The sequence below is a fragment of the Sinocyclocheilus anshuiensis genome, unplaced genomic scaffold, assembly GCF_001515605.1.
Source record: "Sinocyclocheilus anshuiensis isolate Anshui unplaced genomic scaffold, SAMN03320099.WGS_v1.1 scaffold1733, whole genome shotgun sequence".
In the NCBI taxonomy this organism is placed as follows: Eukaryota; Metazoa; Chordata; class Actinopteri; order Cypriniformes; family Cyprinidae; genus Sinocyclocheilus; species Sinocyclocheilus anshuiensis.
In genome coordinates, this window is record NW_015540961.1 from 157,966 (window position 1) to 171,923 (window position 13,958).

The following is a 13,958-nucleotide window of genomic DNA, read 5'->3' on the forward strand; positions in this document are numbered from 1 at the left end:
GTTGAAAAATGTATGTGTATATTTAGTATGTTGGTTTGTGCTGTTTCTAGCTAGCAGCTAAAACCCGCTCAATTACGTGTAAAAAGTTGACATTTTTAAATAATTTTTAGTTTTAAAATGTAAGAGATAGCACAATGAATTAATGCTAAAATAATCTCAAAATCAAAATAATTATTTTATGGTTTTGCGGTTATTGCTTACACATTGTTATTGCAATTCATGTTAATGTAATTATTATGATCATTTTATGATTCATAAGGACACTGAAAAGTATTATACATTGCTGTGCATCCGTAGGATTTATATACTTCTGTAAACACATGATTGCATGATTGACAGATCTATCACATGGGGGGCGGGGCTTTAAAGAATAGAACTGTCAGTGCAACATGTGAACTGCCAATAGTGGAGGAAACCGTACACCACTGAGTGGATTTCTTAGTCGCCGCTTACTTTGACCAACCACTCTTCATCGTAATAAAACGAGCTCCACTTTCTTGTTAATTACCGCTCATTGCTTTTCCTAGTTAAGCTCTGAAGGACCGTGCTGAACAACGATTATCATCACTATCACCATCAGAAAGAGAAGTAACCAGACCGTCAGCCGCTCAGCTGAAGCGTTTAATAACAGAAGGAATCAACTGCGGCGCAGCGCGTGTGATTTAAAAACGTCGATTATGGAGAAGTTACCAACTCAATTTTAGGATCATTTCCAGACGAGAGAAAAGTGCTCAAATCCATCGGGATGGTTGAAGAGTTATATCAAGGTAAGCGTTTGTTTTCCGGGAAACATTAGTGGCATAATTGTGAGCGCTTTCCATGCGGTTATTGTTGTGTTGCTTGCACATGTTGCGTCTGTTTTTGTGCTTTCGTTTGTTAAAATGAACAAAGGTTTCAAATGTTGAATCTTTGAAACTTGATAGGATTGTTGTTTAAACTTTAACGACTGAATGATTTATACTGTCCCAATGTCTTGCTTTATATTGTCTTTTTGTTCTTTGCATTTTCAAATGAATGATACTCTGCTTTAAGATGCTCAGTACATCATTACAGCTGACAGATACAGACAGTTTGTTATTGCACAATCATTGGCGGAGAATAACATTGCCATATGAAAATAAGTTGTTTAAAGTCAACACATAGCCTACCAGAAGTAGCCTAAGTGCAAGATTTAGCATCATCTGCTGATGTTGCACAAAGTTCAGCAGTCAGATATGATATTAATAATTGTTCGGGAATTGATCATGTTTAATACAATACAGAAATCGACTTCTATGTTTGTAATAACTTGTGGTTCTGTACGTTTATTTGAACAGAATTTAATAAAACATTAAGTGAATAAACATACAGCCATTACATCCATCCAAACCATTAAATCAGACAGATGTGCGCTTTAATAGCAACCCACTCTGATTCCTCCAACAAAAGAGCAGTTATTCTTCACTGCATTTATAGCAAGTCACATGTCTCGTGTTAGTTCTAAGAGGTTCGTCATTTCACATCAGAATCTTTTTTTATGTAACTCAAAAACGGACTTGTCATGTGACAGCTTTGAAATGATTATTGCATGCATCAAGTGATCATCTCTTAGAACTTAAAGTATATTTTATGAGATTTCATTATTTAGAAAACTTATTTTGGGGAGGGGATTCACAGTTTAGTAACCTCACACATTTCCCAACACGAGTTTGCAGCGGCAGGGGCTTTAACTAAAACATGGATGCAGCATCACCTCTGATCTCCTGGGAGATGATTGCGAAAGCTGTGTGTCACCAGAGAGTGTAGTGAATGCTCATTAAGTTAAGCCTACTGTTTTTTTTCTCCATAAATCCGCTAGAAGCTTTAAAGTGACTAACAGTGGTGATAGGAAACTCAATACTGTGTCCAGTTTAGCTCTAGTTTCAATTGGTTTTAGATAAATGATTGTCGTCGGCTGTATACAGGTTTGTTTTGAGGTGTTTGACAGGTGTTCTTTGCCACTGCCAAGTAATAGCATTCTTTTGACATGGCCTCACCCTTTTTGAAAAACAGTCTATATTGTGGAGGCAAATACTGGATTCACAAAACAAAAATGTAACATGGCTACAAAATCAAATGTAACTTTACTGCAATGGGAAGCAATTATTGTGAAGTATGTCTATTGCACTAGTAATCTGTTCTGCTATTCTCCTAAAATGCCTGGTGGGAAGAAGACACATTGCCATCTTTACAAAAACACAGCGTTGTATAAAAATCCAGATGTAGCAGTTTTTCTACATGTTCTTTTGTCTTTGGACTAAAACTAACTAAATTGGTCTATTCCCCAAATTAATATACTTTTTTAAAATGTTAAACAAAATAAATACTTAAATTCAACAATTCTCAAGGACTGTCCTTAAGCAGGCTATAGGCAGTTTAGTAGTCTAAATAAATAAGTAAATACATTTACTGATTAACAGCAACCTCATTTGTGGTCAACCTGTGCAATCTAGAAAAGTGTTTTATCTGGTATCGCTTGAGGACCCAGATTTCTGCAGTATTACTTTTCTGTTCTGTGATATAATTCATTTTGATAATTTAATTCGATGCAACTGCATGATGTTTTATAATTACCAATGGAATTGGCAAATGAATGAATGTGTGTAAAGAAAACCCCTGCTGTTACAATAATTAGCAACCTTATGTGATATACTGTGATCGACATTGGAAAGGTATAAACAGGACAGATGGATATAGGTGCAAAAATCACACACACAAAATCACATCATGTTTATTCCAGAACTATGTCTAATTAAATGTCTTGAAAGGACTGACCAAATGGAAAGAGAAGGTTTCTCTAAGTCGCGAATGGTAATCATTTGGACAAGCATCAATTACAGTATTGCCAGTAATATCTCTGTAAATGTATGTAGAACTCATCTATGATAGCGAGATTTGTCCGATATAGCGCTAAATTGCACATCATTAGAGGACCTGTCATAAACCTTGGAAATTGCTCTACTGCTGAAAGGAACTGCTGAGAAATTACATGGTCAGGACTCAGGAGGTCTGACTCTTGTCTTATTCCCATGCCATTATTGACCACTGTCTCGAATGGATCCTTTTTGTGAGGGGCAGTGATATATGTTTAGTTTGTATCTTAATGCTCCTTACACATGAACATTTTTCCTGGGAATGCACTCAAGGACTCAGTATGTATTGATTATGGATATGGAGTGTCTTCATACAGTAGCCGATAAGAGATGACAGGGTTTGTAGGGCTTAATCTGGAGCCTCAGAAGATTGCCAGGAGGTTTTTGAATTGTAAAGCTGTTGGATATGGCTCCCATCCAGCTTATGTCTCAAACTGAGTTCAAAGATGTTTAAATTTTGTTTTCGTTTTTTATTTAGAATTTTTTCATTTTATTCTGCAGGAAAGTAATCACACTCCTCAGTAAGGCACTAATGGAGAATGAGACCATCCCTTTGGGCTACGTCCCACATTATCTTCTTCGAGGAGATCCCTTTGCTTCCAAGCTGTCCAAGGAGGCAGACATAGTGGCTGCGTTCTACATCCTTATCATCGGTAAGTGTACAAGTTGGTTGTTCATGTGAAAGTTCTTTATAAGCAGCATGTGAATTGTCATGGATAAGATCAGAAATAATTATTTAATAATAATAATTTGAATTCAGATATTTAATTTAGGTTACAGCAGAATGTCTGGAGTTTTAGTGGGTATGATTGTACTTATTTCTTGTTGATTTTAAGAAGTTTGTCTGGTAAAATGTCTTTAAACAAGTATTTGTAGTGAATTTTGTAGTGAATTTAATGTACTGAAATTTTCATTATAAAATAGTTACCAACAATGACATGATAAAAGCACCAGATATCTTACTGACTCTCAGTGATGTCAGAGAATGGGGTTTTGCAATCAGTTATTGTGTTACGTAATCTTGCCTGAACATATAACAGCCTTTCATAAGAACCACTTAACGTCATATCCTCCTGACTACCAGCTACGGAGTTTTGTCCTCTGTAGAGGACATTGTGTTTGAGTGATTTCTCTGAGACGTTACATGACCACTCCCTCTCCTTGGTCTTTAAAAATGGCTGACATTCATTTAGTGATCAAATGTAACACCCTAATGGAAATATGATAATATTTTGCAATTATAATTTAAATCTGACTAATTTTCAAATTGTTTGTCATAAATCAACATCTCAGGAAAATGTTATGGGGTTTCAAATCAAAATATGACCTTCTGTTATGAAACAGGACGTCGTCCACTGTAGAGGACACCAGGACTTAAAGCATGTTTATTACACATTTTGGGAGACACAACAAATGAATAGAGAAAAAATTATGTATCAATATTCCTATTCAATATTAGATATTATTATGAAAATCTTGCTAATTATTACTCCCATTATTGCACTTATTTGTTCATTCTATGTTGCCCCAAAAACACATTAATATGCAAATTAGATACAGTTTATAGATACATTTCCATTATATACAAAATTTGTTTATGGCCATTTTACACACATTTTGCATAAAGAAAAATGTTTTTTAAAAATATCTTTCATAACGTAGTTGAGAAATGAAAATTGATTTGTGATTAAAACAAACATCCCACTGTTTTTGCCTTTTCATGTCTATTCATGTCTTTTTATTTATTAAAAAACAGGACTTTTTAAAGTCCCGATGTCTTCTACAGAGGATATGGCATAACATATGAATAAAATATCATTTTTCAAAAATGTTATTTTCACATTTTTTCTTATGCTCTAAACAATGTAATGACATGACAAAATACTAAATTCACAAAACTGTTTTTTCCTGGTAGTCAGGAGGATATTGGTTGGTAGGGCCTACATGCTAATGAACAGTCTTGGGAGTAGACACATTGACATAATCTTTAAAACAATGGGTCCAAACCCTGATGGTTCATTATGAATAAAGCCCACCCTAGAACTGTAACTAAACTGAATATGGATTTAATGAGTTTGTTTTTAATAAATATGTGTGCACCATTGCCATGTGTTCTGGCAAAAGAGAAAAGATTCTGCAAGATCCATGATTTATTTATGAATTGATGGATTTCATTTTACGATGTTTGTATTGTCTAACAATAGTAGTCTGTGTACATATAAAATATATAAGCACATTATAGAGCTTTTTCAGTTACTGTACTGACACTTGGTGTTATGAATGCCTATTTGCCAACATGTATTTAATTCCTTCTGAATTGAAAAAGTTATCCGTTTAAATGAAATATTAAAGAGAGGCTAAAAGGTGCAGAAGGTTAAAGCTAAACACTTTCTGAATTCTTAAGAAAGAACCAAAACTTGACTTGTAACTTTCCCTTAACATATTTACTGACATATCGCTCAAGACTTACTGATATAAAAATTATACTTCAACGTTATTTGGAGAACAACTTGTGCACAATGCACTTTTCTTAATATTAAGCCTAAAATGTGTTTTAATGTCACTATTGATGAGGATTGTATGATGTTTGAATATTATCGGTCTTTAAATGCAAGAAATTTCAAGTGTATACCTGAAGTATACTTGCAATAGTTCTACTTTAGTACAATCAAATATACTTCAGTATATCTTTAGTTGGACTTCAGCACTACTTCTGCACAATTAAAGTGCATTAAGTACAAAATTAGTTGTTGCAATTTAGGAAACTTTAAGTATACCAGTTTAGTATACTAAAAAAAATGCAGGGTATTTTTGTTAAGTACATAAATTTGTAAATTTAAGTATAGTATACTTAGCATAAAATATATGTATTTCAGATAGATTTTAGTATATTTATTTTTCACTAGGGCAGTTTTAAATCATTTCTAACTGACATGACCTCTCCAAGAGGATGATTGCTATGTCCACTCTGCATAGTTGTTAAAAATAATTCAGATGTTTTGCCAATGCATGTCTGTCTTTTCTGCAATACATTTTTGAAAAGCTTTATTTGATAATGTTTTGCCAATGCATGTCTGTTTTTTGTGTGTAATTTGATAATCCTTTTTTTGTTCAGCAAAACATCAAGTCCAGTCCTCCATCAGCAACCATGGTATTAAAACTATTCTTTGAAGGACGTTGCATCGCTTTTTTTTATTATTCAGATAGTTTCCTTTGCCGAGATTTCCATGTAATGGAAATTGTCTTTTGACCTGAAAGATGTGTGTGATTCAGTGAAAAGTCTGAATCAATAGTTCTTCCTTGTTGTATTTCACAGTCTGTTCTCCTCTGTTTGAATCACGGGATCAGTCAGAAGGTGTTGCAATAGACATTTACTCTCAGTAACACATACAGATCGACAAATGCCAGTGATGAACAGGGTTCAGTTTAGGTCATTTGGTAGGTATAACTTTTGGACAACATGATAGTATTTTCATTTATGGATGGACTGTCCATTTAAGAGCATAAAATGTATCTGTTAGTGATGTTAATGTGCGTGATCCATGCACATTGATTCATGATCATATGAGCAGACTACAGGAAAGTGAAAGAATTCATTGAATAGTCACATGAAATAAACCATCTTCTCTGAAATGTTGCATCAGTCAGCTGACACAAAAGGACAAGATGTGAAATTACTGTATGTGGCACTCACAATGACCTTTGCATTGGAAATCTGATTTTCAAAAAGGGGCCTTGGACATTATGGATTGAACATAAGATTTTGAGTAATAGATGTTTTATTTAATTTTTGAAAGCTCTTTTCAGACAAATAAATTTTAGCAGGCACATATGTGGTAATCCAGGTCAAAAAGAGAGAAAAGAGGAATAACATGACTGGGAACATTGTTGCATTTGAATGTATGTGGCTGTAACCAGAAAAGACTAATTATCACTTTGTTCTTTTGTCTTAGTGACCTTTTTTTGCCCTTTCACTAGGAAACGGGATAACCTGTAACCTTCAACTCTTATTACTTCTCTAAAAATAACTGGTACAACAGGAGTCTTAATATGCAGTCATTGTATTTCAACAAATACACAACTCGCAAACACCTGTGACACAAACTGATACAAATGACTCAATATAATGGAAAGAATAAAAAAGGCTTTTTAAATAAGACTGTTAAGGTCCAAGACTTTTTTTCAGTCATTTTAAAAGCAGCATCAATCTGCACATCATATCTAGTTGTGTTCACTATTTAAAAAGGTAATAATTTATTATTACCCACCAGATATTATGTATTGTGTGTGCAGTAACATCTTTGTAAGAAAACATGCAGTATTACAGTTTGTCTTATGTTTTTACAGGTATCTTGTCAGCCATTGGAAATGGTTATGTCATATATATGACCATCAAACGGAAGAGCAAGCTAAAGCCACCAGAGTTCATGATGCTGAATCTAGCTGTGTTCGACTTTGGCATGTCAGGTGAGACTGTGCGTTTGACTGACTTGATGTCATGCTGCTGAAATATTGTTTTCATCTGTCAGATGTGCTTTTCAACAATGAATTCATATTTATAAAGTGAAATAGACGTGAAATGATGTATTAGATAACTGAGAGGATCTCTTTGTTGTTTATAGGATTTTCTGTCTTTGTGTGTATGTTGAAGATACATATAAATCTTTCTGTGTATAGTTTGTATAGCTTGTATTGGGCTTTGGGCACTATGTTCTGAGTTGACAGCATGGCAATAAATCAGCTAAGGTTATTCAGTGCCTCTTTTATGATACTTGTCACTGTCCTCCACTGATTTATTTGCTGATATTGAATTGATGCACCTGTATAAATCATACTCAGAATTTTAAGCCACAAGGTTACAAAAGTGAACAAAAGATCAAATATGCCTTGATTGACTCTCTTTTCCTTCAGCTTACTCTGGTCATCTTTTTCTTATTTTAGTGTTTAGTCACTAAAATACTACATTACATGTCATGAACACATCTCTCTCAGTGTGTTTTTGCACTTTTTGCTATAAAGTCTACTGTAGATATTTATTCTGTATACTATAAGCACTTGTTGTGAATAAGGACTTGTAGAAAATGCTCTTAAAGCATGTTTCACAACAACTGTGGATATAAAGTACATGCATTACAATTTGTGTTAAAGTCACTGATTAAATACCAACAGTATATAATTTTTCATTACTCTTTGTTTAGATCATAATTTATTTTTAAAACAACAATTCGTATTTTATGATAGCTATTAATATTATACAGTAAGAATCAAAACAGTCATATCTATATTTAACATACATTTAGAAAGATGATGGCGGCATGATGTAAAGTTTCCAAGAGTTTAATGTGACCTTCATATAACAAGAAAAAATAAAAACTATGTTAGTTTTATGTTTCGTTCACAAATTTGGAATGCTACACAGCTAATAGAAAACACACGACATGATTGCTGAAATATTGTCAGGGAAAATTATTCTTCTTAAATTGGTATAATATAATCTCCATTGTTTGACAAATTTATCAGTACATTTTTAATGGGGCACAGAGGTATTTCATTGGGGCTTGTACCCCAGTAAAAAGGAACCACTGATTCCAATGTGCTGGCCTTTGTTCCTTCTTCATAACAAAGATTTCCTCTCCTTCAACAAATTTGTATTCATGCTTGTACTCTAGCCCCACCTAGTGGATATTTAGTGTCGCTTCCTCAGGGGAGCAGTGACCCCTGATAATAAATCCAGCATTTCTTAAAGTATTACATGCTGCTTACAGCTCAATTTTCATTTAAATAGATCCTTTTTTGGTAACACTTTACAATAACAGTACATGAACAATCATGTACTAATGCCTAAATTAAATATTACATGAAGTAATGATGATTAAGGCATGTACTAATCAAGCTAAGCTAATCAGCTTTAATTATAGCACAAGTGTGAATTCATGTGTGATTAATGTCCCCCTTGACGACATGTTAGTATATGTTTGTTACACACATGAATTCATATGACTGTTAGTTCTTGATTAGTACATGCCTTAACTCATTAGTTCATATTTAATGAATATTTAATTTAGGTGTTAGTACATGATTGTTCATGTACTGTTATTGTAATAATCTGCATAATCTGTGTAGTCGCCATCATCCTTAAACACTTACTTTCTAAGATTTGCAGAACAAACTACCTCCTGTGTAGCTCATAAAGTTCATTCCAATTAAATTAAAGGTGGGGAGTGTCCTTTTCTGAGCCACTGCCAAAAATAAGGACTGTTTTCAAATACGTTTCTCTCCACCTGCAACTGGTCAGTCGACAGTCCTGCCCCAAAATCACAGCATTGGTTTGATCAAAACAAACTGAGTAATAATGTTTTTTGAGAGAATCAATTTACAAAGGGCTTACTTATAGCTGCCTTTGTATATTAGTTGGGATGGGAGAAAGTAAATTACATCGAAAAGTTGTGCTTGTCAGCTATAGCTTGAGTATGAGGGACGAGAAATTTTATCAGATATGATTATAAGTAAAAAATAATAAGGCTTTTGTTTCCCAGGAGTCATGCACATGGCAGACTACTCTAGTGCGTCACATTTACGCAGACTTCAGGTCATCGTGTGCTTTCCACCTCTGGCTAGTCTCCCACATTTTTTGTCCACATATACAGTGGGTACGGAAAGTATTCAGACCCCCTTAAATTTTTCACTCTTTGTTATATTGCAGCCATTTGCTAAAATCATTTAAGTTAATTTTTTTTCCTCATTAATGTACACACAGCACCCCATATTGACAGAAAAACACAGAATCGTTGACATTTTTGCAGATTTATTAAAAAAGAAAAACTGAAATATTTAAGGGGGTCTGAATACTTTCCGTACCCACTGTATGTAATCTGTATGTATTAATGAGTATCTGCATCATATGTCAAACAAATGTAAATTTAGGTATTTTAGATATAGACAGTTATCAAAGATATTAATTATAAAAAAGATATGAAATCTTTTTAACATTTTACAAAATTTTAAGAAACATCATGAATTATAGTTTGCTGTTTGCTGCGCTCTTGTATGTTATTTTTAAGGACATATCTTATCTTATTTTCTCTCATCTTATTTTATTTGGATTATACTAATTACATGTGAACATGAATGATTATTGAACATGAATAAACATTGATTATACTGCGTGGTCAGCTCTGTGTATTAATTCCTTTTTTGGGGAACTTTTGAACATCTGCCATCACCATCCTCTAATTACGAGTATCGAACAGGAACACAAGAGTTAATATTTTCATCCTACAAAGCACTTCCTAAATACTGCGCTTCTTTCCTCTCTTATATGCAGTTAGAAGGCAGGCTTTCATTTTTCTCCAGAAGATCTGTCATTTGTGACCCTGGACCACAAAACCAGTCATAAGGGTCAATTTCTCGAAATTGAGATTTATACATCATAAATACGCTACAATATTTGGACGAGATACAACTATTTGAATATCTGGAATCTGAGGGTGCAAAAAAATAAAATAAAAATACTGAGAAAATCACCTTTAAAGTTGTCGTAATGAAGTTCTTAGCAATGCATATTGCTAAACAAAAATTAAGTTTTGATACATTTAAGGTAGGAAATTTACAAAATATCTTAATGGAACACGATCTTTACTTAATATCCTAATGATTTTTGGCATAAAAGAAAAATCGATAATTTTGACCCATACAGTTTTTTTTTTTGGCTATTGGAAGTGACTTAAGACTGGTTTTGTGGTCCAGGGTCACATTTGCTGACTCTTTGCTAGTATAGCTATACTATGCATAGTTTAGCTATAATGTCATTGCTCCAAAACATGGATACTGCTCAGGGGGTCTTGGTTGTTCCCAGTTTCTCTGTGTGAAATTGCCCTCTGAGAGCTTGCTGTAAAACAAAAGTATTCTTTTTTTCAGTGATATTTGCTTATGAAACTTTTTATGGCTTGTTTAACATCAAGTTCTTTTTGTATGTTTTGTCAGTCACTGGAAAGCCATTCTTCATAGTGTCTAGTTTTTCCCATCGCTGGCTGTTTGGCTGGCAGGGCTGCCGCTACTACGGCTGGGCCGGCTTTTTCTTCGGATGCGGAAGTCTCATTACTATGACGATTGTCAGCTTAGACCGCTACTTGAAGATCTGTCATTTAAAATATGGTAATTAAAATTAGCCTATCTGTCTGTCTGTGATTCTGTTTATTCTGTCTGTCTGTCTAACTGTCATTCTATCTATCATTCTATATCTGTCGGTCATTCTATCAATTGTTCTATCTGTCATCATATCTATTGATGTGTCTGTCAGGCGTTCTATTTGTCTGTTATTCTATCTTTTGTTCTACTGTATATGTCTTTCGGTCTGTCGTTCTGTGTTTCTATTTGTCTGTAGTTATATCTGTCTGTCAGTGTTTGTTATATCTATTCGATCTGTCTGTCGTTCGCTCTGTCGTTCTGTAATCTGTTAATCTATATTTCTATCTGCCTACCTGTCATTCTTTACTGTTGTATCTGTCAGTCTGTCTGTTGTTATATTTATTCTGTTAGTCTGTCATATCTATTTGTATTTCTGTCGTTCTGTATTTCTGTCTATTGTTCTGTATTTCTATCTGTTTATTTATTTTTCTATCTGTCTGTCTATCTGTCATTCTGTATTTCTAGCAATTTGTCGTTCTATCTATTGTTTTAGCTGTCTAGCTAGCTTTATTAACATCATTTTACTCTGCCATCAGGTGCGTGGTTCAAAAGGCGTCATGCCTTTCTCTCTGTGGTTTTTACATGGATCTATGCTGCCTTCTGGGCCACCATGCCAGTGGTGGGCTGGGGCAACTACGCACCTGAGCCGTTTGGCACCTCCTGCACACTGGACTGGTGGCTGGCCCAGGCCTCGGTGTCTGGCCAGAGCTTTGTTATGTGCATGCTCTTCTTCTGCCTCATCTTCCCCACCTGCATCATTGTCTTCTCCTATGTCATGATTATCTTCAAGGTGAAATCCTCAGCCAAAGAAGTCTCTCATTTCGACACACGGAACAAGAACAACCACATCCTGGAGATGAAGTTGACAAAGGTTTGCGTGTTTTAATAATCATAAAATGCTATGTGGAAATGCCATGTCATTTTTTTATATGGTTCCATTTGCATCCTCCAGGTGGCGATGTTGATCTGCACAGGGTTTTTAATAGCTTGGATCCCTTATGCTGTGGTATCAGTGGTGTCTGCTTTTGGAGAGCCTGATTCAGTGCCTATCCCAGTCTCTGTTGTGCCAACTTTGCTGGCCAAGTCCTCTGCTATGTACAATCCAATCATATATCATGTTATTGACTGTAAGAAGAACAGTGCAAAATCATCCTGCTGTCAAGCTTGGAGTAAAAAGAAACACTACAAGACATCAAGGTATGTGCAACGTTCAAATTCTAGAGGAATGAGGGATGAACTGGCTTCTGGTCACATTTTTATATATGTACATCCTTAAAGGAATATTTACCCCAAATTTGCTGAAAATGTACTCACCCTCAGGCCATCCAAGATGTAGATTGGTTTCCTCATTTGAACAGATTTAGAGAAATGTATAATTACATCAATTGCTCACCATTAGATCCTCTGCAATGAATGGGTGCCGTCAAAATTACTTGTGGATTATTGTAATGTTTTTATCAGCTGTTTGCACTCTCATTTTGATGTAATGCTAAATCTCTCCAATTTCCACCAATTTCTCCATCTTACCTGAGGGTAATTTTTCATTTTTTGGGGGGCAAACTATTCCTTTAAAATACTTTTACTTAGAACATGATATACTTGTGTACATGTATATAAATGTTCATGAATTATTCCTCTGCACTATAATCATCATGAATCAAGCGCAATATGCAAATGCATATATCCCACTGTGGGTGGATGATTTTTGCTGCTGTGCCGCATCTTGCTGTCTGTCTTGTTCCATTAGTGTTGTGTTAAGACACTATCTTTAAGTAATTTAAAAACAGTTACCTGTGTCGAGATGCATGCATCAAGTTTTAGCTGGTTAGCCTGGCCCTGTTAGCCTTTGCTGGTAGATTTTGTGATACACAGTGTATTATTTTCCATTTATGCCATGCAAAAGTGACCACGTATTCTTATTAAATCTTTTTTTTTTTTAATGCTGATATTTCGATATAGTAGTAGTTTTACAAATTTGGTTTTGCAGAGCTCTTAAAACAATGGAAATTCTGAATGCAAAAACATCTGTCTTTATAGATTTGTTGGTATGCAGCAAGAATGTGATGCATTTGCATGTTCATTGTCATTCTGCGCTAACAAGGACACAAAATAGTGTTACCTCATTTTAAAAACGCTTATTGGAAAGATTTCTGACATAAAGTCTAGTATGACTTGATTAGGCTGAACGTAACAAAAACAACTGATTGACGGAAGACTATTGAATGCAGCTGTCTTGTTTTTCCCAGGTTCTACTCCATCTCTGCCTCCCAGAAACAGAGACCAGCCAATGAAGTTCCAATTGAGATATGAGGAAATGACAGGAACTCACAATGGGCCTGTGATAGGACACTGGGCAATTTGTTATTGTGCAATTTAGACATCAACAGTTCACACCCGCCTAACTTTGCTGTTGTGTCCTACTGCCGTCAACTTCACATACTCTGCAAACACATCTCTTAAGTTGATCTGTGTGTGTATAAAAGAATTAAGTGGTAAATATGATGTATTTTTATATATTTTGTTTTATTTGTGTGTATTCTATTCCAGCATTCTCAGAACCACAATGTTTAAATCATCTGCTTGAAGTCTAAAGTGACATCGCTTTTCAACAAGTCTGTGTTCAGTTTATTGTATCTTATTGAAACCAGTCACACACACATATCTATACAACAGCATGGTCACAGATAAACAACAATATATAGATATAGCTATATACAGTATACACAACATGAGTGCATAATGTTATTATTATTATTTATCAAATTAAATGTGCACTGATGCACTGATTGAGACTATTGAATTTTGTTTACATTATTATAACAGACGTAGCATGATAGTTTCAGGACATGTGCAATGATTATATATACTTACATCAGAAAT

The 13,958-nt window shown here is 34.6% G+C and overlaps 1 protein-coding gene across 1 annotated transcript; it reads left to right on the top strand.

Moving 5' to 3' along the window:
• Positions 1-376: 376 nt before the first annotated feature.
• Positions 377-13,958, top strand: LOC107690038 (opsin-5-like). Its single transcript, XM_016488267.1, has 7 exons — positions 377-767; positions 3,393-3,544; positions 7,239-7,358; positions 10,875-11,045; positions 11,615-11,949; positions 12,031-12,275; positions 13,325-13,958. The coding sequence occupies exons 2-7, from the start codon at positions 3,424-3,426 to the stop codon at positions 13,386-13,388; spliced, it is 1,056 nt and encodes a 351-aa protein (XP_016343753.1). The 5' UTR covers positions 377-767; positions 3,393-3,423; the 3' UTR covers positions 13,389-13,958.